The 26671-nt window shown below is 36.9% G+C and overlaps 1 protein-coding gene across 12 annotated transcripts in view; it reads right to left on the reverse strand.

The window, feature by feature from the left end:
- Positions 1-278: 278 nt before the first annotated feature.
- The window catches only part of LOC119654824 (probable nuclear hormone receptor HR3), a 449138-nt gene continuing 422745 nt past the window's right edge, over positions 279-26671 (reverse strand). For all 12 annotated transcript variants that reach the window (XM_038060465.1, XM_038060484.1, XM_038060458.1 and 9 more), the window contains 4 exons: positions 26163-26309; positions 25855-26098; positions 25604-25754; positions 279-17292 (listed from right to left, as the gene is read on the reverse strand). In XM_038060465.1, the coding sequence (XP_037916393.1) occupies positions 17172-17292; positions 25604-25754; positions 25855-26098; positions 26163-26309 (663 nt within the window). In that variant the 3' untranslated portion in view covers positions 279-17171. The remainder of the gene's footprint in view (positions 17293-25603; positions 25755-25854; positions 26099-26162; positions 26310-26671) is intronic.

The following is a 26671-nucleotide window of genomic DNA, read 5'->3' on the forward strand; positions in this document are numbered from 1 at the left end:
GCGCATTTTAAAAAAGGAAGTTATGCTGCCGCACCCTGTATATCACTAGCTGACTAGAGTGTCCGCTATAGTGAGAAAGGGTGAACTGAGAGGAATGCCTTTTGATGATGAATAAAAATTGATCCATGGTACATCAGGGCAAATTTTTTTCTAGGTCCCGTCGAATTGATTTCCTGGTTATGATGTCTTTTTGTATTCTGCAACTAAGCTAGGTCTTTGCGTAAAACTTAAGCCAATAATTCAGCTAATTATCCAAATAAAAGCTCCAATATTATAGATTTAAATTAATTAACAAAATGAACAACTTTATTCTCTTGTTTCATTTACTCTTAACCATGTCGGTTCCATTCAAAGATGTTTTACAATCAATCAGGCTAATCATTCAGTTAGATCTTGTTGTATAACACTCTATATCACTGTTGGTAACAAATTTTCTAGCTTCCTTTAACATGTCTTTAAGTCAATGTTCATTTCTTTAAAAATCTTGCCCTTTCCTATCCTCCTTTTCTGTAATAAATTTCTCTCGCGTTACTTATAGAATATAATAAAATCCATTAAAATTAATTTACATACAAGTTCTTCTCACTTTGTTTTCTATCAAAAAACAACATTACAACTAAGAAAATGTAAAAAATCTTTAGTGATAAGTTTTTTTGTTTATTTTTTTTACTTCTCTTTTCAATAAATACGACTTTTGAACTATTTTAAGATTTTATTACGTCTCTAATGAAAATCTTCATGCACTGAAACAAAATAGAATTTTACTTGATTTATCTAAGATGGTAACACAATGTTCCAAGTTTGTAATAAACTATTAATGAAAATAGTAGAAATGTTTGAAATTTCACTAAGAGTCCATAACATGTTTTTATTTTCTGGGTTGGTTTGATTCGATGAGTGGATTAAGGATTTGTGGCTGCCTCTGGTTTATGATTTGAGTAGGATGAATAGGATACAAATCGAACAAGTCAGAATGGCGTGGTTTGGAGGATGCTGGACTATTTTATGAACGGGTTTGTTTGTTCTCTAAATGGTGAATTTGTAGCTTCATGCAGTCTAATGAAATTGAATTGAATTTCTTAATCCTGTTATGCTTTCTTGCTTTATGTAAGAATCAGAAACTTTCTATTTTTATGTTTATTGCTGCTGTATATGATTTTATTTTTTGTTTATCCGTTGTAACTCTTCTTTAGTTTTGCTGCTAAGTTGATACTATTTCCATTATTGTTGTGTTTTTCCTTTTTCCTGTGTAGTTGCCTCTCTGATGTAACTTTGCTATTTTTATCATATTCAAATTAAAATGAACCGAAATGTATCACTTATTTTTCGAAAAATGTTCCAACCAATTGTAGTTAATTTCGATAAAATCATGGGGCTGTCTAGAAAATAAACCAACCAATTATTCATTGTTGAAATAAGCTGACAGATTCTTCATGGCGTAGAAATGAATTTAGATCTTTCTCTCGTAGTAAATATACATTTTTTATCAGTTTTTGCAAATTCGAATTGGTTTTCATCCCGAGAGAAAAGAAAAGATCTTTCAAGGCTTCAACAACTTACAAAGTCAAGACTTGAAAAGAGGATTTGCAATTGAGAAAACGCCTTTTCCTACACGGCGATTTATTTTATTCAATTAAAGTCCCCAATGAAACAGTGTAAGAATGAATCGCTTCAGAAAACGTCGACCTTAATGCAACCAGCAATCTAAGATTGTTCGTTTTCAGTATTGTAGATTTTCAGTATTCTAGGACAAATCGTATGACTATTTGGCTGCAATAGACACTACTGAACTTTCAACTAGACTTAATTGGAACGAGCATAAACAGTTGACCAAATACTTTCTTTGAAGATTGCCAATCGAGCCCGCTAAATTAGAAGCGGAGGGACACTCTATTCCAATTTGTCTCAAAATATCTAGTCACCACGGAAAGCAAGTGCTAACACTTAGTTAGTTCAAGAATCTTTACAGTAAGGGTATCCAAAAACCTAATATTGGAGCTAAAAATATTGATTTCCCAAATAGTAAGAAATCACAGATTTCGGATCCACTCTCGACTGCCAGAGATACTGAAAATCCGGCTACTGCTGATCTGTCCGTGGAATGGTTGCCTAAATTGTCCTGCCAGTCAGAACATCCCCTTCACCACTATTAAGAAAAGGGGATGAAAGAGAGCTTTGAATATGGACGCAGCTGGCTAATATCGGTATGCGAAAATGGACTCATGCATACCAGACATCGTGAGCCTGCGCACGCTCTCAATCGGGGTGATGATGATATGTGCGTTGCTGCGCAACCAGGTGAGGTAATCTCCAAAAATACTGGAGGAAATAAAGCGGAACCTTCGGCTGATAGTGGGGACATCGGTAGGTTGGTTAGTTACATCGGCAGGAACTACACAGCAGGTTCCTCGAGCTGCGGTGATGGGTGCAAAAAGCATAGGACCAATACATCTGTCATGGGGGACGCTTTTATGTAATCCACACTATGGACAGAGACGTGAACGAAGATTGGCTCTCCCATAGAATAACAACATGAATGCAACGTCGTTTCCATCAGCAGAGTGTCTTTCAAAGATGCTAAAATGCCAGGGTTAAATATAATATCGTGCGGGGGTGCCTGTGGAAAAAATGTGGGAGCCTGGTCCAAATCCAAGGGTTAATAGTCAAACCTTCCGCGAGAAGCTCGTCCATTTGAAGGGCACTGATTAGGCTACTTTAAAGTGACTTAAGCTGGTAAACTCAGCGACTAGTCCTGGGGGTCGGAATAAGGTCACCTTCGTTAACACCGAGTAGAGAGCAGATCAGATGTTCGATATCCAGTTCTCGGCGGAAGGAGGGAATACCATCTCATACGCGGTGAAAGGCACACAGGGAATGATTTCAGACACTGAAGGGTAAGGTTTGTGAAAGGCAAGAAGGATAAATACATTAATGTGGATGTTTTAAATTTGGTGTCCGAGCTGGACCAAAAAAGTGTGAAGTGGGAAGCGCTCAGGGCAGTCGCCAAATGCTACTCCTCCTTTTGCCCCAGGACTGGAAATTCAGTTCATAGTAAGAGACTAATTTTTAGGAAAATCGAGTTTGCTCTGAAGCAAACTGTTAGGAACTGAAAGATCAAAGAAAGATTTTAAGGTTGGGCAGAAGCCTTAAACCGAGTGCCTTCCATAAGTTGGACTCTCTCAGAAAACCGGATGGTATTTTCACAAAAGCAAAATTTGACTAAGGGTAGACTGTTTTCGAGGAACACCGTCCGCGAGAATAGGTGATAAAATAAAACAGCACGTTTCGGAAAATTTTGCAAAAAAAAAAAACGGAACACTGCGAGAGCCGTGTGAAATGTAAGAGCAGCTACACTATCCTTTGGCACGGAGGGTACTTATTCGACGATACTAAAGGAGTTTATAGTGCCTCTGGGTATATTTCTAAGAAATATTATACAAGCATGCCCTATTCTAAGCCCCGTGCTTAACTTTTCCCAGAATATTAGGTTAGTCTTTATGGGCTTCTAACAAATATTTTATTTGAAGCACTGAAATATCAAGATACGTTGTTAAAATTATGAATGCCTTTCAGGAAATTTGCAAATTAAATTTAATATTAATCTTTGACGCAACAAAACAATTTAATCAGGGCCTTGAAGTGTGGTTAAGCACTTCATTCTAGACCGTAACGGTACACTACAGAATTATAGTACCCTATAGAAGGCAATGCGCGCTCGCCCGAGATTATAACCCTGATTTGACTCGGGTACTCATTCACAGCTGAATCGACTGGTATCCGACGTGTGAAATTTAAACCGCGACCTTCCGTACGACAAACTAGCGCTCTAGCTACTGAGCTATCCGGACACCATACCATTCTCTAAGATCTCCATACACTTCAATGTCCGCCGTTCCAATAGGGAAAAAGAAAGGCAGTCCGGCGGAATGTCCAAATAACTGTCCGATCCCATTGCTCCCCATACTATGAAGATTTTTGAACGCATTCTCGACAATGGTATTCTTAGTGTTGTTCATATAGCCGTGAACCAAACCAAGTCAAAAATTGCGGAACTGTTAACGTAAGACACGTTGTGTCATTACTCATGAATTCATTCCTGCAACTAGAAAAGGAAACAGTATGTCAGAAACTTATATGGTATATAATGGGGCAACACTTAGTGCCAGAGAAACTCGCGCGCTGAGTTAAATTGCTTAACCGCAAACCTATTAGTAAAATAGAAAGTGTGGCAGTTATGGCTTCTTGTCTCTATTGGTGTTTATCAAGGAAGCGCGTTCTCTCTACTACTTCTTGTTTTTATTATGGACACGACTTTCAACGTCCAGCGCTTTTCACACTGCTCCACACAGATTATGTTTTCCAGCGCCTCATAGCAAAACTGATCTTGAGCCTGTCCAAAAGTGGAAAGATCGCCTCATACAAGACTGTTTCAGACTGAATTTGAATAAAAGAGAATTTTTGGTCACCGTCAATGAGGGCATCCGACATGCGGTTGCATCGATCTTGGAAAAATTGCGAGAGAGTCGCCTTCGAGGGTAAGAACATGTAATTCGCCCTGACGATAACTCATTTGTTAAGATTGGTCTGAACATCGTAACGATCAAAAGGCTGACCAAAACAAAGATGGCTTCATATCTAAGACGTCCATTGAAGGGCTTCTCGACGCCAACTAAATCATATCTATGACAGAACAAAATGGCGCAATCAATCGAGACAAGCCGATCGCGATACTGAATGGGACAAAGGTTGAAGAAGAAAAACAGTGTGAGTGTTACAATGGTTGTAATTATGCTACCTGAGAGAAATGCAAACGTACTGTATGCACGCTACAGAAATCGGAAGTACTTCAACAGTTGGTGAGTTAGTTTAAAAAATAACAATAGGTTTACAATGAAAGCATACTCATGAAGAAGAGGAGATTTTAAAGTATAAGAATCTCTAAATTTAATTTTGATCTATGGCTTTAGTTTAGGCAACAGCGACGCCAAGGAACTTCTTTTTCAGGTCCTATATTTAACTAGAAAGTACAAAATAATGGTGGATGAGGAATGGGAAAACTTCAATGCAAGTGAAGGCTGGCTTCATCAATGGAGACGTTTCCATGGTATCCGCCAGCTGACGATGACGTAGCTAAAATGTCCGTGAAGTTTCCGTCATTAGGAAATCTAAAAACAAAATGCATTTATCAATTAAAAATTGGATTGGGAGGACAGTTCTTTGTTTAAAAAATGTTTTTTTAACGAGCTTTTACCAGATATAGAAAAACACTTCATAAAATGGAAAATCTGGAAATGGAAATGCTGGAAACGGTAGATTAAAGTGTCATCTACGGATGAAAAAGAACCATTGGTAACAAAATCCAACCATCCGATGCATAAGAGTGACTACTGGAAGGAGACTTGACTGAGGTCATATCGTAGCCGCAGTTTTTAAAGCTGAAATGGAGGAAGACGAAACTTGCGACGATTTTTTTGTTGTTCCTCCGATTATCGTATTTTTTTTCATACCGATCAGGCTCCGTCTTTTTGCACGCCAAATATCGGTACAATCTTTGGATAATTTCTTGTGGGGCCGTATTGAGATGAGCTCCTTCTTATTGTTATGCAGACGATGAATGGTAAATATACGCCCAAATGGGCGAAGTAACAGGTTGCAGTATGAAATTGGCATATAATAAATTTGTGTGGGAGATCTATTTTTCGGATCTAGCTAGCGCCTGAATTGTAGCTTATTAGCGCCTGCCTAGAGATTGATACGCAAACAAAACAACTAACAAACCAAAGCCGAAGATATCAAGTTGGAAAGTTTAGTTTCTAAACACAATGCCAGCCAGGTTCCCTCCTTATAGTCGATGAAGGTTTTGATTTGCAAAAGGCACGTACCGAGTTGAAATAGTACCAAAAATCCCCACGTATACTCTATAAAAACGATCCTGAAAGCAAAATAATGGAGATTCCAAATAAAGCATAACATTTTTCAGAAAGGATAGCGAAATAGTACGAGAATCTTTAATCAAAAGATCTAAATTGTTTTCTTTGCCATTAATGTATCCACACTTTGTTTCGATATGAACAATTAATAGGTATTACTTTAAATATTTAAAAAAGTAACGCAATTCATCTGCTAAAATAATCCAAATATTAATGAATTTTATGTAGAAAAGCAACATGAAACTCCAGTTGTCTCTGTTTAAATAAAACATAAACATGTGACAACTGTTAATTTGTAAATCATTTCAGATTCGATAGTAAACCAAACGAATCGTTGAATCTATTTCTTTCATATTTTCATTTTCAAGTAAATTTGAACTGAAGAATTTGTCTATTATTTGATTTAGCAGTAATTCTTCTATATATTATATGAATATAATTAACAAATTTTCCTATTAAATATCATGTTTAAATAGTTAAACTCTGCTCTGTATATATATTGTGTATGAGTGTGATTTGTTCGTCTTGTTTTTTTTTCTTAGTTATTTCTTTAATTTTATTTTAAACTGTTTATTTTATAGACTTTTAATAAGTTCCTTTTATCTGTTGTTTTTTAATGATATTGGTTTTATTACTCATTTGTTTTGCCTACATCAACTTTCCGAATCCTTTTCAGTAAGTTCAACAAATTTCCAAGATTTTCTTAGCGTGTGTCTGTGTGTGTCGTCACTGCTATAATACTAAATTAATAATATTTGGTTTGTTAAAGTTATTTGTAAGTTTACATAATTTTAAATTTATATATAAATTTCACTAATTTATATAACTTCTTTCCTTTGCTTTAATTGTTTATATATAATTTTTATAATATATTTTTGTTGGTTTTTATTTCATTTCTTTTTGTCTTTTTTAAATATATATAGTTTTTAAGGCAATTAATTCATATAATGTATAATATATAGATTTTATTTTCATCTCCTTTTTTATTTTGTTTTCTTTCGGTCTCTTATTTTTGAATTTGTTGATATTACAAAATGTCTTTGTAATTTCTCCTTTTAAATAAAGTGTATTTCTCTCATATATAGAAGCACCCATACAATTATATTAAATCATTCAGTATATTTTCTTCACAATCTACACACAAAGATCTTCTACGTTTTGTTTTCAGTGTTGTAGATGTTTTGTGTGCTTTCAGCTTCATTTTGCAAAGAAAGTATTTCATCAATCATTCTTTTTCGCAGTCTATTATTACAAATGTTTGATTTGTTCTTCGTTAGGGCTATATAAAAGTTTTAAGTCTTTGTGATGAATCCATTTCGTAATTTTTACTCCTAAATTATATGATTTCATATAGGATAAGCCTAATTATGAAATTAAAGGTAATGGTAGTATATCAAATTGAACACGCGTGGACAATTTCACATTTAAACTTTCGCTTATGACGACATGAATGAACAACAATTTTGTAAATTTTTGTGAATATTTTTATAAAAGTGTTTTAGGTTTGAAAATTCGTTAAAATTATGCTGGAATGAAAGTGGAATTGAAGAAAACATTCTTAATTTGTTGGCATTCACCACAAGATTTCAAATCAGGAGCAAATGTTAGAGGATCGTTCAGGAAAAATCGTTCGCCCGTAGTATTAAGTGAATTTAGGGAAATTTTCTTTTCTTTTCGTTGAATTCCTTTTTTTCGACTGAACAAAGTATCATTTCCGGTTTGAAAAGTATTTATTTGACATTGAGTTAAATAGCCTGGGTCAAGGTACGTTATAAAATAACAAAGATTTATTTTTTCTTTTTCGTCGCTGTGAGAATATGAAAACTTTTGTTTGGCTAACAAATTTAGATTAAATGAAAGTCAATATGGTACACCACGTTTTATTACTCGGTCGAAGGGCGCTTATTATCACAATACTGTCCATTGGCTCAACACTATATGCACGTTAATGCTGGGCAGTCCGACTGAATTTTTGAAGCCTATCCTCATTCGCACAGACTGTCCAAAAAGTAAGTCAAATTTTCAGTTTAAATCCGCGCGTAAACTGCGTATAAAACAGAAAATTTTCTAGGTTGGAAGCATTTTGACGGACCTTTGTGCCAAATCATTTATTTTTTTTTTGTTTGTGTTACACTTGGTTTTGTACGACGCGCCTTTTGCAGTGTCTGATTGTATTGATCAAAGCAGTTGGATTTAATTTCAGGATGATAAAAGAAGCCTTCGGTGGCCATGCAATGCAAAATAATATTTACAAGGGATATAAATAGTTCAATGGAGGTCATGGAAGTGTTGAAGACAAAAAGCGCTCGAACCTCTCCCAATGGACAATACATCAAGAAAATCGGAAAACTTGTGCTTGTCAATCGTCCATTGACTGCTTGAGACCTTGGTGATGATATTGATATTTCGAAAGATCTTTCAATATAATTTTGAAATATATTTTGGGTTGTGAAGCCTCAGCTAGTGTCAAAACAACTCAATTTCTTTGCAAAAGAGCGTCGCATTATGACCTGTGAAAAGATGCTTTCTTACTATCAATCGGTCATGAAACTAATGATTAAAACTAATGACGACCCCAGTGAATATCATGCAAAAGGGAAACCAAACCAAAAATATCGCGCCAAAGTCAATCAAAAATCAGGGTGATGTTGACAGTTTTCTTCGGTTATCGTAGTGTTGTCTATTTAGAATTCCTTCCATTCCAAACCGTCAAACCATCAACAAAGATTATTATTTGAGTATTATGCGTTGTTTGTGAAGCTTTCCGTAAAAAGAGGCCCAGCTTGTGAGTTGACAATTCTTGGTTTTTGCATCACGATAATTCACCTTCCCACACTGCTTTCCTTTTTCGGGACTCTTACGCAAAAAATTCTATACAACTCATTCCATAACCATCACATTCGCCTGACTTAGCACTGTATGACTTTTGACTGGCGAAACTCAAAAGACCACTCCGGGAAAATTGCTGTGAGATGATAGAAAGGACACAACGTGAAGCGCTACGAAAAATACGTCGGCGTACGTATATTGTATCCCGAAAGAGGATTTAATTCTTGTCTCAAAGAGTGAAAAATACGTTGGCGTACGTATAATATATTGTATCCGGAGGGGATTATTGTAAAAGCTACACATTGTTAGACTGCAGCAGAGAGTGTGACTTGGAACATTCTGCACTAAACCCCAAAACTCTGTCTGACTACTCCACCTTTCGCAATGGAGTCACAATTCGTCTCTATTATACAACCGTTGACCAGGATGCCTTCAATAGCACAAAGCGAATGAGTTTAGAGACAAAGTGTGTTTTTTTTTCACCCTCGTAGTTGGAATTCAAACGTCTGGCCGATAAATCTCCAAGCCTCAACCGAAGAAAAAGACAAAAAAGGGCAATTTCAATAATATTCTCGAAAGTCTCTTTGATTCACTGCCACCAAATGACACCAAATTCATACTACCGATATGAACAGAAAACGAGGAAATACATGGGTACAACTCGTGGTCTTCATGACAAATCGAATGGCAAGGACCAAAGCTTCATTAATTTCTCTTGTACTCGAGTTCTAATCATAAGATCGGTATACATCCTTTACAAACGCATCCATGCAAGGACTTAGGTTTCCCAAGATGACACCAAATTCAACCAGAAAGTTCAGATTTTCATCCAGAGAAGACGCCCTTCTAGCATCCTTGATATTAGATAATATCTGGATGTGAGGTACTATTAAGGAGCGAACTGCGACTTCTCCCACTATCTAGTTAAAAGCCGTATGTTGAGGAGATATGAAATAAAAGTAGCATCAAAACCAAACAGTAGCTGAGGAGTACAAAGCAGGGCTGGAAAAGCGGCCGGCACTGATACCACAAAATATTTCGAATCGGTCCGTAGGCGACACTTAGACATCAGAAGAAGTAATTGGATATGAATTCCGGTGCAGCAGGAATAATTGCTTCAATGGAAAATGTCAGAATGTTCTCGATTACAAAAATGGGGCGTATAGACAGTGAACCTAACGAAACACAGAGGCGAATAAAGAGAATTATGACCACCTCAAATGTACACAAAAAAAAAATAATAAGAAAAGAAGAGAGAATATTTTGACGATAAGCCAAGGAAACTTTATAATAATTTGGCGAATAGCAACATCAGAAAACCCATCGTAGTAATGCAAAGTGTAAGAGTGAGCTCTAATAAAAAACGACACAATGAAAAATGGATTGCTTATTGGTGAAGACAGAAACGACGGATATAATATTTTTGAGAGTCACTTAACTCTCCACCAATAACATAGCCACTTGAAGCGACGAAACTAGCTGACATACAACACATTGATTCATTAATGATGCAAGAAATAGAATCAGCCAGAAAAACAATAAAGCGCCAAGTGTTGATTATATCCCAGAATATGAATCCCGCACGAGTTAACAATTATCTGTTCTGTCTACAGAAGATGCGACAAGTTGTATTCTGAGAATTACAGAGGTATACAGAGGTATAAAGTATATATATAGTATGAAGAAGGTCCTTGAGATCGCTTTACTAACTAACAATAGAACGTTTAGGATAGAGAAGTGGTGAGAGTCCAATTCGAGATTTTTCTAGGATATAAGCTGGAAAAATTTGACTCTTGCAGTAGAGGTTCCAAACTATTCAAGGAACCTCACAAAATCAACTAGACGAATTTATTAGAATTAAACTTACCAAAATTTGGTGGATTTTCGAATTCCAGATATAGGTTGATGCCTTAGGGAAGACAATGAATGTTACCTTCGCAGTCTTGTACCCAGTAAAATATAGAAGCTTAGATACTGGACGGGGACTATCTGAAGATACATATATAATAAAGGGATCAGAACAGACAAAAGACGGTAGCCATTGGACTGCTCTGAGCTCTACTGCAAAGGTTAGTAAGTTTCAGGAAAAAAGATAGAGACTTGTCCTTTCTTACAAACCAGAGGATTGAATGAAACCCTGCAACTTCTGCGGAAGGCAAAGTATGTGTCCCACAAGCAAGATGGATTTTGAACTCGAAGATTATGCAAAAATTAGCTCGGCGTAAACAGTTTCTCATCATATAAATTTTTTTTTGCAGACGGTATAATACCAATTGTGCTACAGAGTCAACAAGAAAATATTGTTCCGTGGTTAGAGCTTACGGAGCTTATTGATTTAAATGAATCTTCGCGGTATTTCATCAGGCGCATACCACTCACTTAAAGATGCATACGTTTAGTGCTCATACCAAAGGTAGATTAACGTGGCCAAAAGGTTGTAAAGAAATTTGAATTCAAAATGCTAGAGTTCGTCCTTGATGAATTCTAGAAATTGGCAGGAATAGGAAACTACTACTGCTAAGCTAACCTATTATAACTTTGTTAGTAACTGATCCATTGCTTTTCATTATCATGAAAAATTAATTTTATTTGAACAGATATCGGAATGAGATGTACTTTGACGCCGAAATCCGGGAGTGTTTCTTTACTGTGTACTGTTCTAACATGCTTCGAGCCCCAAACCTAATTGAATTGTCGCCACGAGGACCATGCACGTCTATAATTGCTATGCGCCTCTACGACTGACGTTTCCGATGACTTTAAAGCATGCGGCACATAATGGGGAAGTTCATTGATGAATGCAAGTGAGCGTTGTCTTTGGAAACCCTTCAAGCAGTTAGACATCATATTGGCTAACGATGGTCAGGTTAATACTTACCAGAAAGGGTGGTCTGGCTCGGTTGTGGGCCCGACATTTATTAGTCCTTGACTAGCTCGCAATATATTCTAGGACATGAGTGAACACTATACCCGCCACAATTACCAATCAATATTCTTCGACCTAAACAACAAGTCTTGGTCTGCAAATTCAATTGACGGGTAAACATTTATAGAGTCGTAGTTGGACCAGGACAACATTTTAGGCGCACCCTGGGAGAGAGCCTTCTATATTACATAATGCATAACGACGGCATATGACTCATTGATGCCAAGATTTTATATTTTCAACAGTAGAAGGCCTAATTTCTACTGGAATAGTGAACTGTCTGATTTTTGGTCGACGTGTCATCGGCCCAAAGAGGAATAGGAATGACCAGGAGTTCAAGCGTACATAGAAGGAAGCTCGAAGAAACTCCAAGTATGCTATACAGTGGACCCTGCGCCGAGACTGATATAAGAAAGGGCCTACAAGGTTATAGTGAGGAGATTAAAATTTCAAACAACGCAACAAATTTCATGTCCCGATCTCTTCATGGAAATTATTTAGGGTTTATTTCCTTAGGAGGGCAGGCACGGCAGCATTCTTCATAAATCTTTAGGTGTGATTGTAATATCTCAGTAACGACGAACGCAATACTGGAAATCTGCAGTGGGCTAGGAAACAGCCCCGGCTCTTCACGGTATTGCAAGCAAAGCGCTAAGACTGGCTGTTGTGGAATTGTTTGAGGCATGTTTAGTGAATGGGATCCTTCGTCAAAGGTTAGTGTTGTTGTCTAAAACTGGTAAACCTTCTGGTGAACTATTCTCGAACAGATTCAAGTCTTACACTCGTGGTGAAAAAAACAGTGGTGTTGGTTATCGCGAAGCGTCTTAAGGAAACGACTGCTCGTACCAAAATAGGAAATCCTATCATCACTTTAAAACTAGCAATCAAATACTTTGAAATGACGTCAGGTGCTGGGTTTAACTTCACCATGTATGCATATATGGTATAGACGCAGTCTGCTTATAGCTAAAGTGGTGAGCTCCATACTGCTCTACGCAGTCCTAGTTTGGAAAATTGCACACGATAACCCGATGAGATGACGTGCATATATGAGGGCCCGGTTCTTTCTCTCATCGTGAAGCAGATTCAGTGAAGGAGAATAGAGCGGTGTGATTGCGAATGGAGCCATATTCTGCCCGGAAGAGGACAAGAGTTTGTGGGTAAGCCCACAGGCTGGAATATATACCAGTGCGACAGTCAGAAATTAAATCGAAAGGTATTGTATAACCTAAAGTGAAGTTATATTGACAAAGAAAGAAAACATCGTGTTTCAGATTGTGTAAAGTGGCGACGGATAGATAGAGCGAAAAGGATTATGAGCAAGGCGCTCTCAGCAACAGATTTCACATCAAGATGCTCGGAGAACTGTTAATGTCCTCGAAAATGTACATGAAATTACCATCAAAAGGGGACCACGCTTGTGCAGTATGAGAACTATTATTCTGTTAGTTGGAAGCTAGTATATTTTTTGAAAGTTTTCAATGTGCGAATCAGTTTACTATTGAGGTTTGTGTTGACATTTCAAATGAACCAATGGTTAGACTTTGAAGGCGAATCGTTTTTGTATGAAAAGAACTTATAACGGCGATTGAAAAAGGACATGTTTGCATTCAGGTTAATTGAAAGAAGTATCGCCTCTTTAAGTTCTCTCTCTCCTAGATTTAGAGAAGACATTTGTCTACGTGACTCATAAACTTATCTCGTTGATATTGGGAGAACACCTGACACCAGGCGAAATTGTACGCCCGATTAATTTGCTCTACTGTGATCGAAAGAGTAAAACTCGAAGTGCGTCAGGTATATTGAAACCGTTTGGTGGTCATCAAAGAAACATCCAACGCCCAGCGCTCTAAACACTGCTCTATGCAGCTAACGTTTTGTTAGCATCTCACAACAAAGTTGATATCGAGCAACTTATCCAATCGTAGTATAACTGGCTGAATCTGAATAAAATAGAGTTTTTGACGACCGGCACCAATGAAACGGGCACCTGGCGGCGACAGAATGGGGGATGGGGACAGTGAACTACGCTATAAAATATCTCTCAAATACAATGAGCACCACCTCCCGGCAATAGAGAGGATGATATTACCTTGGAGCAGTGGTGTAACACAACATGATCACATCTCAAATGAAAGCAGCCGCGGTTAACATGGGGCTGCACCCGTTGTTCTGACAGGAACACACTAGTTATAATAGTCCTGAATATCGAAGTCGACAGAGACGATTCAAACGCCGACTGAAACAACGATGGCTCATTGTACTAATAGTGATTTGAGGCCCTTTCGACTATAATCGACCGATGCCTATAGCCGACGAAAGTGGCGAATTCGCTCTAGATGAGCCCACCTCGCTACCGAACGGGAAGCGGTCGAAATAATATGAACAGTTGGATGCTGCGATATGATGAAATGAAAAAGGATAAAGGTGAAGAAATTCGCGTACACTAGTCTGATCGCCGTCACAGCGTCAGCGAACAGGATAAAAAAAGCAACAAATAGAAAAGAATTTTATGACTTTCAAGTTTAGGCGATTTCGAAACTATCTGTTTATAGTCAGCATTGTGGCAAACAAATTAAAAAAAAAACTAAACATATTTTTTTGCAGTTTCTTAGAAGTGAAGATGGAATTTTTCACGTCAAGCGAAAAACTAAGGGCTGCGTTTTTATCATAACCTTGACTGTTAGCTGAAAATATCCGGAATATCGCGACTACAACGCATGCATTCGAGCGGTTTACTATACTGATTTCAACTAGGGACGTGGGAAGTTTGTTTTCCTTTTTTTATCGATCGCCCCTTTAATGCACTGTTCAACTGTAAATATTTACTTCATTCTGCGACTGTGCATACAATTCTGCTGGACAGGTAAAACCATAAGGGCGACTGAAAACCGCTCGTGCTTATTGCGATTTTCGCGAGTTACCTTCCAAAGTGCACTCCTTGATCACCCGTCCTTTACTTTCCAATGAATACAAATTCACTTCTGTAAAATACAAATCGCAAATAGTACCATGGAAAGTCATTGCATTTATAAGGGATAATATAGCAACTGTTATTCCCTGGAAAATTCTTTGGTCTTGTTTGTATTTTATGTCAACGAAATGCACCATTCTGACTAGTTAGCTATTGTTGTTGCCACCGAAATTGAAAGTAGCCGGGAAGTTAGCCAACTAAAATTCACTGCAGAGTAATGTTTTGAATGACAACGCCCTTTATATTCGTGGTTCTTCTCATCATGAAAATATGAAAACAGAAACTCAAAATATCTTTTTTAAAAATTAAAATCATTTTAATATTAATCACCTACACAATGACATAAAAATTACGTAAATAACACATGTATAATCATCTTAAAAATCGTTTTTTGTTTTGTTTGAAACATAAAACTGTTAACAAGAAAAATAAAATTAAGAAAAAAAAATAATATTAAAAATTAAAATAAAATAATATATATATCCTTTCCTTGCATTCACTGATTTGTTTTTGTTTTTTTTTTCTGCTGTAAATCGTTACTGAATTCCTCTAAATTAGACTACTTGTAAAAATTTTGCATATATTTCAATTTTCGTAGCGTTACTTTTAATAACACATGTAAAGTCCTCTATATATTCTAAATGTTTTCCGTTAATATGCTACCATTCATTTTTAATGCATCAATTTACTGTATATACGTTATAGAAAATTTTCTTTAAAAATAATTAACAATTCATTTACACCACAACTTAAAAAAGAAAACTAAAAATTTACTTAGTAGATACAAAATGTAATTATTGGGGAATAATATTGATAATACGGACATGTGTATTCCGTAAAATAGGAAGTGATAGAAATTGTCGTAGGCTCATAAAAAAGGAAAAGGGATTTATGCTTTGCATTTTTGTTTTATATATCAATATTATTACGCTTATAAAACACACCTCTCTCCTGCAATTTACTATACTATATCTATGCTGATTTTTAGCTGTATCCTCTTTATGTGATTTATTTTCTATTAAATATATTAGCTATAACTTAATTCATTCAACTAATCGCGATTTTATATATAAATTTTCTACACGATGTGTTTATTACTGAAGATAACTTAAAATTAGTCATTTCTTTACACTTTAAATATAATAATAATAATAATTAAATGAACATATTAAAAAAGAACACAACAATTACAGGTTTTGTTTGCTTTTTATATTGCAGAGAATTATCAGGTGCAGTTCCTGCAGAGTTTATTCAGGCACGTGCCTTGGCAATATGAAGCACAGTGTCGTGGAATTGGATTTAGGGGAATACATTTTTCCCTCGAGAAATTTATTATTGATTAAATATTACGCGAAATCTTAAACTGCACCCTTGCAAACTTCTCTTCAAAATAAATTCCAGCGCAAAAGATTTGCTACCATAAAATATCTTCAAATGTTCAAGGGTAAACCCCAAGGCAATATTTAACTAGTGACCCAAGCTATTTCGTCGCATTCTTTCTTGCATTTGTTATTTAATTTATTATACAAAACGAAAAAGTTTTTAATAAAACTTGTTAATAACAATTCATAAAATTAAATATATAAAATTTACATCAAAAATATCCTAAATTTCAATATGCTTTTATTCCAAACCGTAGTCAGAACTCCTGCTGATCACTTTGTGACCGTATGCAGAAAGATTATTTTTTTTGTAGACTCCATACTCCTTATCTAGCTACAGATACTCGCCATAGAAATTAAGAAAAACTGATTTTCAACAACCGTAACATTAAAACAACGCATTGCGTCCACCGCCGGGTTGCGGGGAAAAGCTCGTGAAACATGAAAATGTAGAAAAGTTGATACTTCATTCAGTCGATTTATTTGTTAAACTTTTGTTTCCTTTTTAAGAATAGAATTTGAGAGGAAAAGTGAAAAATATTAAAAGTGTTCCCACGTCCATTTTGTTGATTAAATTGAAGTTCTTATTTATAATCTTTTATTGTTTCGTACTCATTGTATTATTTTGCGCCCATATCCATTACTTTTGCATTTTTCCGTGTTTTCTTGGTTTTGTGTGTTTCTATATTGTACAGTAGAAAAACAGTCTGAAGACAGATGTATTTTTGTTGGAACATAAAAAATGTCAATCTGTCTATTAAAATTTCATTACATGTAGCTGTTTTCTCTGATGATGTTCTTTTCTGTCTGTATTTCTTTTTTTCTCAATTTTATTTTATTTTTGCATTAATTAAAATAAACATAAAGAATTGTTTTATCTTTACACTCCGTACGTGAGGTACGAAGCCAGTCCATTTGTTTTGCTATTAATATTTTCTCTATAATTTTATAATATATCTTTTATCATCATCTCAATCTTTTAGAATATTATTTTTCTTTCAAAATTCAGTTTTTAACGATTGAAATAAAAATAATATATTCTATTCACTGTTGAACGGGATTTTGTTGCTTGTGAATGCAATTTTCGGTTATGTCTCTGGATCCGTTCCTGTTTGATGGGATGCTGGCTGTTACGTAAGGTCTTGTTGTGAATCAATCGAGAAAAGCTCTTTGTACAATGCTGGGAACAAACAATGTGGATGCTCCAATTTGAATTTACTTAGCGCTTCCATATGCATTAGGGACAACTCGCTGTAAAAGAGAAAAGAAAGATATTATAAGTAAAGTATCTTGATAATGTTTGATGTTCAAAATATTTATATATTTCATAAGGACCCCTGCCTTTTCCAACTTGTTGAAATTCAGTGTGTCTGTTTAATATTCTCTGCCTACATAAATTTTTAAATAAATAGGTATATCCGTTGACCCTGGAATTCATAGTCGATTATCTCCAAAATAATTGGACGGATATGAAAGAAGAAGGAGTATGAATTGCCAAAAATTGTGAGAACGTTGACCGACACCAGAAGATGCACAAATATTGAAAAGTATTCTTAGGATATTTCGCCGCCTCTAAAACTTACTGCCTTTGAACTTGATTGATAAATTGCGAAGTTCTCTTGAGATATATTCGCCAAATTCTTCTAATTTAATTGTAACTTTGTGACTGGCAAATATCAGTTTATGGTTTCTTCATGTTCATGAATGAATCCCTGTTCTTCCTAAAGCATTGATGATTTCGCATGCGCGCATAGTAAACCTGGCATATACAAATGGCAATTTTTTGAAATTATTTTCCTGAGAATGATACAATTTGAGTGCATTTTGTTTATTTTTCTGCATAATTTCCATATGACGGAATATATTTTCCGACGTTTCGGAAGGTTCTGTCATCCAAACCCGTCGGTTTCAATTCGTATCTTGGTGAGTTAATTTCCCATTAAAATGTACTATAGGGACAAAGGGTGGTATAAGCCCCCGGGCGTAAGGATGGATTAGTAGCCATGATGGAGCACGAAATCTGAGAAACGACTGCTGAGTCCATCCGAATAGCTCTACTACCAAACCTCCACTTGGTGATCGCTGGGAGTTCTTTCTTAACAAAAAACCACCGAAAGAGAAGGATTAAGGCGAGTCTGCCGTCTAAAAACGGGACAAATTGTACGAGGCCACAAAAGGAGTCTCGGACTCGATCGATTTTTCAACGAAAACGAAAAAATGATTTGCGCCTTTTCTCAGTCGACATCCTGCCCTAGTATAAGGCTGATATCATAACGTCATATAGATAAGCTGGATAGGGACCGGTTTTCAGAGGAAGAGCCATTATACCATATCATCAATCATTTGCTCGAAGTAGGATTTCTAATCGGCCAAAAAATGAAACTGGCTGTTATCGGCTTTGTAAATATAAACGAATGGCTAAGCAGTCTGCGCCTGCCAGGAAAATTTCGAAATTTAAGCGTTATAATGCTCACGCCATTACAAAGGACACTGCAGGGTCGGAGAAGGATATCTTCCACGAGGTAGTGAAATAAACCCTCGAAGTGTGCCCCAGGTGTGGTATTAAAATCATACTCGGAAATCTCCAACCAAGTGGGGAACTTGCATTGGCAATTACCAATGACAACCGACTGCGGATAACCATCTGATAACATAAGTTTCGGGGAAAGTCTTGAAAGATTTATCTCAGGTCCGGTTAACTGTTGCTAGCTCCGTCGCCAGAATTTCATGGTGGGTTTAAAGCATTCATTTGTGACTTACAACGGGATAGCCTGAGCCAATGGACTTATACTCTCCCCGAATTGGACTGGTAGATGAGTTGATCTGCTTTTTCCTCCTTTCAGAAGATCCGTTGCAAAAGAAAATGCAATCTCCCGTTCTTTCTTCCTTTTGTATTGACTATATACAAAAAATTAGCAGTACGTGCAGCAGCAGGCAGAGAAGAACCAAGCCAAATTCGTAGAAAAATAGCAGGACCCTCCGACGGTCCAATTAGGTTTAAAAAGAATGACTTCATTTGTAACTATAATTAGCGATTTAATGGTAATGCACCCCTGTATCAGATGGCAATGCTAGTTGCTTACCATGACTACTGAAAAAGATGTATGACGACGTTTTGTTAAAAATTCTTCTGTTTACTAATATTGGGGAAAGTATTGTGGTTTTGTCAACGACAACACGATGCCAACACAAAATTTATTTGGTGAAAGGCGACACAAGACAAGTCAATTGCCAAATTTTCACTCACTGGGTGCTAAATAGGAAGGTATCAGTGATCGCTCTGAGGACTCTCTCGGCATGCTCCCCTATATGCTAGTACTCCGTGCCGTAACCCTGTACGCATTTGCACCCTTTGGGCCCAAAAGCTCTCCCGATCGAGTCATGTTATAGGAGAGCCAAATCCCCCTCGACGTGGCGTAAATGGTGAGCCTTCGATATCTGCATTCAGTGGTAGTTAAGCAGTGCGAGTAGATTCTACCCTTTACACAGCGGGTTGTCGGAAAAGAGTGGAGTACCGCCTGGCTAATTCATCCGCCCGCTCACTGGATGCTGATTTGCATAAGAATTTCAACAGCTTTTTCGCTTGCGAAAAAAAAACCTAATTTTTTCTGTAGATCTGATTGAAAATGGTCGTTAGCCATATATATTTCTTTGAATAGGAGAAAGTCTTGATTTTGATCGTTCATGGCAAAACCTCTGAATCGGTATCCGCTTGATGATGGACCGCGCCTGTTGGGAGAAGGTATCTACAAACTGATCTCGTGTGTAATGCACGTTTTTAAAAATGTGAATTTCGGTTTCATCCTAGAGAGAACTTAGAAACTATGTACGATTTACTAACTCACGACGAAATTAAATTATTACCTGGGGTTTTTAACGCCCAAATTGGAACTGGAAACGTATACTGAGGAACAACAAGAGGCTAAAGATTTGATGAGGCCAATAATAGCAATGGTCAGTGCCTCATTTACTCCGTCTCTAGCAGGGTTCATCTCCCTATGCATACACAAAAGAAGTAGGGTATTGCCTCTGGGATCCTAAATATTCATAAGTATCGAGGAGCGAACTGAGACTAGTGAAAGCCTCGTATCCGTGTTGCATCTCTACATTGTGCGATAACAAAACTGGCTCATTAAGACACTAAACATCGATAGACTCGAGAGTGAACTAGTGTCGTAGGCATATTTTTCTACACTGGAAGAAATCAGTGATCTGGAAAATAAACCTGTCAATGACATACGGAGAAGAATAAAAGACGCTAATAAAACTGGATAAGAGGCATTACTGGGAGCGAAAAAGTGAGAGCGATTGGTTTGACGAGCAGTGCCAATTGATCGGAAAAACGATGCCTACGAGTACAAACAATATATACAACAATCCACAAACATTAAAAAACATTAAAACGACAACCTTTAGAGAAAATCGAATAGGGCGCTGATGAAAAAGGAAGAGTCCATCCAGAAATAAGTATGTGTAGACATAAAATGGTAGGATCATTGGCGGAGGAAGGTGACATTGATACTGGAATCGATACACCGATACAGTGATAAAAGGTTTGAATCGAAACAGAGCGCCGAGAATCAATAATCACAGTGCAATTGAAAAGCAATTTGCATGAAAAAGGCCGTCCACATACATATCCAATAAATATGGAAGGAGGATCTGTTCGATTTACCAAAAAGGCGACAAGTTACCATGCGACAATTGCAGAAGCATCTTTCTGCTTTATTCAGCATACAAAGTATTCGCGAAAAAAATCCTGCAAAACAGACTAAAACTTTTCGTGGAAAATATAATCTGGAAGTACCAGGGAGGTTTCAAAAGTGGACGATGAACAATAGATCAGCTTTTCACCGTGAAAGTGCTCGAGAAGTTCTGCGACTTCAATGTTGATGTCTACTTCAAACGAGCATACGACAGTATCGATCGGGACCTATGAAACTATGCTGTAGTTTGGCATTCCAGGTAAATAAGTTCGTCTCACAAAAACAACCACGAAAGGCTCAATTCCGCTAGTGCAAAGTCAAAACAGTCTGACTGATCCTTTTTCAATACGGAACGATCTCAAGCAGGAGGACCCTTTGTCCCCAATGTATTTCAACTTGACCCGCACGCAGTCATAAGAATCCCAGTTGATACCACGCGCGATACGCTGTACCTTAAGTGAACGCAAGTAGTGGCGAATGCCAATAACATCAACAACATACTGGACTCCCTCTTTTGTGGAAAGGAAACTTTCCTGAAGCTCGAGGATACAACGAAGGAGGTAAGCCCAAACTAGAAAACAGATGTCAGCTAGACACAATATCACAATTGGTGATTATAACGTGGTGAACGTTTATAACTTTAAAAATTTGGGGACTAAATTATCGAACGACCCATAAGAAGCATATGAATTACAAGGAATACAGTTTGAAAATAAATCATATTATTTGATTGTCCATACATTAGGTCGAAATGCATACACAGGAAGACGAAGCTTCGATTCTATCAAACAATGATTAGACCTGTGTAACGTTACGAATGGGAAACTTTGACGCCTTTGAAAAAAGGGTATAAGAAAAATTCATAAAGCAGCTCGAGTGGATGACGAATCAACAACTACAGACAGCTATATAGTATATAGGACAACCCCGAAGTCTCTAAGGTGATAAAATTGCGAAATCTCCAATAGGCTCTTGACGGTTTGGGATGCGTCGACGCTGGCAGCGCTTAATTATTAGGTATACGAAATTTGCGAATACGGCTATAGAGGATTGCAGGCATTGGATTCAAGAAACCAAGGTTTGAAACCCGCTGTAGCACTTCGAAGCGGAAGAAGGTCTGGGCGAATATCAGTAGTGGCATCAATCGATCAAATTCAAATTTGTTGACCACAATTTAACAAGAACACGTCACCTCAGCAAAATGGAATAATCTACTAGGCTGGGCGTGATAGAGTGAAGCTTAGTGGGATGATTTCTCGTCACACTGTTCTGAGACAATATGGTATAAATGGGCAGATTACCTTGAGCGAATTGTTGGAGTATAGCGAGGAGAAGATCAGTGACGACTGAAATGCAAACATGAATTCTGCGCGCTATTGGATGAGTCGGAAATCTTCTTAATTATAAGACTGCCGATTTTCAAATGAAGAAATTCAAGAATGTTTCCTTTTCTACCTACAAATACGGTATTTCAAAAATCAGCTATTTCATCATCTGAACTGAACCTAAAATGATACTTTCCACAGCAAACACGAGCGTTAATAGTGAATGAAGTCCGTTTTATAGACAGAAGCTAAGGATGTAACTAAAAGCTGCCTTTTTAGATGACATAGAGGCAACTTGGAAGATTAGATGCTGGTTGAAAAATGCTAGCCTAGCTCTCGTGGAACATAAAATTGATAAAAACTTGGCCACAAAAACCACTCTCCCCATCCTAATCGACGCGTAAAGCGTTGAAGGGCATCGGACTCAGTATCATTCGGTGTATTAATAGCACTACATTCGCCTTAACGGTTTACCTTAAGAACAACATCAAATTGGGACCATTTTCATTAAACACTTGGTTCCTTTCGTTCATTGCAGTACTCAGTCTCGACACATTTACAATATGAACACGTTTATCGAATAATATCCGACAAGGGAAGATATAGTTATTTTTATTATTATTAAGGGAGGAGCTCTGATAGCTGGGCCCCAATGCCGAAGGAGGACCGAGACCTTTATGATGGATATGAAATCACGTCGGGAATTATTGCAACTGTGTCTATTATTAAGGCAGATCTCTACTGGGCATCGGCTGCTGTGCCATTGATGATGATGGATCTATTGTGGCAAAAAGGTGAAACGATTCATAAAAAATGCGATAAACACACACATCACCCTCGTTGCTTCGAAGATCAAATCATTTCATGATATAGTTAGCTATGCCCTGGGGTAATTCTTAAGCAAACGCGGAGGGTATCGACCATCTCTTGTTTTGGGCATGATGATACACTATATTATCCAACACGTTGTTACGGCGGACGTGAATTATATTGTTTCCTAAATTGCCGCGCATAAGTAGGAGTTTCAGGTTGAAGCCAAAGTTCAATTGCCATTGGCGAATGTCGTGGAGCATACCCTAACTTCAGAAGCAACATGGACGGTAATCCGAAAAGCCACGGACCGATCCATATTGTTCTGAGGGTAAAGAGATTTCCGAGAAAAATAATAGACACTAACACAAGGCGCAGTCTATAGCTGACATAGCCCTTGATGGGAAGATTTGGGGGCAAATGAAGAAGTGCGAAAATGGTCTTAATAATTGAGTATCTCAAATAACTAGATGGCAAGAACCATCGACAGGGTTTCGGGTTCTCCATCCTTTAATACGAAGACTCCATCCAGGTTCTCCATCCTTTAATAGAAAGACAGACAGTGAAACGATTTTAATCTGCACGTAATATTGAAGCAGGCCCACGACTGACATGAGCGAAAAGGCAAGAAAAAAGGAGGAGAATAAAAAAAAATATAGAGGAGCCAGATCATCGTCTGCGAGTCAGCAAGTATTAAGTATGCATGTCATGAAATTATAAATGTCTAATGTTATGAAGAAGGAAAATACACAATATCAACGTAGAGTTCAGGTAATTAGAATTCAAATCCTCTGGTACAAAAGCAGGATCGAAATTGCACCTTCATTTTAGAAGATTTTAAAGAAAATGAATACCAATAGGAGTTATCGAAATGGAATATCGATACTATTTTGAAACGCATGGCAATATCGATGGTCTTCCTGGAAGAAGATGAAGTAAAGCACAGGACAAGGCCATCATCGTTTTGTTCACGAAGCCTTCAACATCATTTTTGGGGGCAATAAAAAGAAAATTACAGGAAGAGAACAGTCGATGTCATTAAATACCGTCAGGCGAAGACTTTCAAAAATGCTCGTTTTTTACAGGAGAAACGTCTAACGCAACGAGCAATCGAAAACATCAGCCGAGGCTTAAGCCATTCAGAGACGAATCGATTTTTATGATCAGTAGTTGCTGGAATAAGCTTGGTCACAAAAGATGAAACGATTTGGGAACGAGCAACACCAATGCTTCTTTTAGCAAGGATTAGATAACACTTCACGCTTTGACCAGAAATCTCGAAGCTGAGTTTGTGGTGAAATTTTCAGGAAGCATCTATAAAAAAAAAAGAAAATGTCATCTTGACATTTTAATGTCCTATTCGAAGCCCAGATGCCAATCCGACAGAAGACGTTTCGGGGTTGATGAAGCTTAAGTTACAAAGGAAAATGATAAAAAACACTCGAAACTCGACGTTGAAAAATAGAGGTACATTCGGACAAAACATAGTCATTGCAAAAATGGAAATCGTAACAAGAGACTAAATTTTCTATATTTTCCATCAAATTTACAGTCTACTCAGAAACTCGAGGGGTTTTGAAATTTATAGCAAATTTTAGATAGTTCTTGAAAGAGATTCGGTAGCTGTAGCATACCTCCGATCTAACAAAGTGCAGAAAGGAAAGAGTTAGAAGTCTAAAGAATCTATAATAAAATCTAAATCCATATCTTTTCCTGGCTTCCTGAAAGTTCGTCGAATAAAATCGTAATAATAAAGTTTCATGTAAAAGAGATCACATTGGAAGAAACCTAGAAATGGTGACCAAGAGAAACCTGTTTCCAACAATATCAAATTTCGGAATTTGGAAATGTTGGGCACTTGTTTAGAATAGAGACGAATATTATTTAGATGATGATATTTAGTCAGAGATGGCTGGCATTAGTAAAGAGCTCCGACATCAAAATATGTAGTTTCGAGTAAAGAATTTGCACCCATTCCCAGACCATTCGATTGGATATAAATCAGTCGAGCAGGGACGTTTCGAGTTGTAAGCAGGCTGAAGTCAAATATAAGAATTTTTAGAACCCAGTTTTCCACAACAAATGAGCTGAATCACTCTAATCCTCCAATCTTACAAAAGTATTACTCTAAACGCTTCGCCCAAATCTCATTTATAATATTTCAATGTACATGCAACATTTTATAAATAAATAATTATACCAAATATGATGTTGATTGAGCAAAAACTTACGGTTTGATTAAATCTTACTTCCAAACACATACACATACAACATAAAATTCCTTCCATTATTATGAGGTGAACTTATGGCAGGAAATTTCCAATGCGGTGAAATGGTTTTGAATTTCAGTATGATGATGGGCTTTGAACAAGGACTTGAAGCTTAGCTTCTAACTCCTTTCTACGGGAATTGCTCAATTGATTTTTTAAACACAAATAAATTTTCATAAAACTATGATGTTCCAGAGAAGAATTTCAGCAATTTTAGGACAATGTTCAGTTACTGCAGCCTTCGAAAGAATCTTGATTTATGCTTTTACTTGTTCGTCTGGAACATCATAACCTTATTACTGAATATTCAATATTTTATTTACAAATGATTTGGAGACGACCATGAGTTTTCCGATATTTCCAGTTACTGAAATTCTTGTCCAGATTTTTCTGTGTTTTCAAACCAACAACTGTGTGAAAATCTGTTCTTGTGAATGAGGTTGTTACTTACCGGAACGTTGGTATTTTATTTAGCAATGTGTCCAACACTGTAACATCGCCCTTTAGAGGAGCGTGATTTGATTCGAGTTCCTGTCGAATAGCGTTCATACTGAGATTAAAAAGTCTTTGAATTTCAGTATTACCACGCACTCCATTCCGTTCTGGAAGATAAGTAGATTTTTAGTCCCCAGATCAAGAATTTTATGATACGAGTATGTCTGTTCCAGAAAGTGAAGTCCTTTTCTGTGTTTATATACTTACCAGGCCATAATAGTACTAAACTTTGATAGAGTGCAATTTCGGTTTCAGTCAATTTCAGTTCGGCAATCGATTTGGCGGTCTCGAATATACAACTGACCAACTTCATCTCATATGAGTCGGACGTATAGAAGGCTTCTTGTGGGAGCATCACATCGCCGTATAAAACGGCATTCGAAGAGAGATCCATCAGTCGTGACATACGTACAATTGCCAGTTCAAAGGAACCAGTCTTAAGCAGAAGAATCTACGAAGAAAAGCAAATTATTTATTAATACGAATCTAATTTATATTGCCGACTTTCTACTTACCTGATCATCCTGACTAAGCCGCATAAAGCCCGGTATCAGTTTTGCAAATTCTATGATGTTCTGTATCATTTGCGTAAGCTTATCAGCACAGTCTAACCAGAGATCTTCTCGTCCCATATTTTTGTAGTACAGTAATCGTGATATATCCTGGAAAACATATAATTGAAGAAATATTGAAATCAATCACGTGAATGTAGGCGGTAATAATATTACATAGCCGTTGGAGAATCTTTTTCCAAATTTTTACTGCTGTACTGATAGATAAAATACCACATTCGATATTTGAATTGATGTCTAACTAAACCCTGCTTTGATAGTTCCCTATATTAGGTTGCACTATAGAAGCTTACCCTTGAACTTTCAGAACAATCGCTACTAATATCGAGAGTATTTTTAAGGTTTTGGTACGTTAGCAGGTACGAATCTATAACCTTCTAGTTTGCGACACTATCAGACGATATTATTGGCTGAAATTTTCGATGCAAAAGTCCCTTCTCTCTAATCGGAGA

Source organism: Hermetia illucens, chromosome 1 (genome assembly GCF_905115235.1).
Source record: "Hermetia illucens chromosome 1, iHerIll2.2.curated.20191125, whole genome shotgun sequence".
NCBI lineage: Eukaryota > Metazoa > Arthropoda > Insecta > Diptera > Stratiomyidae > Hermetia > Hermetia illucens.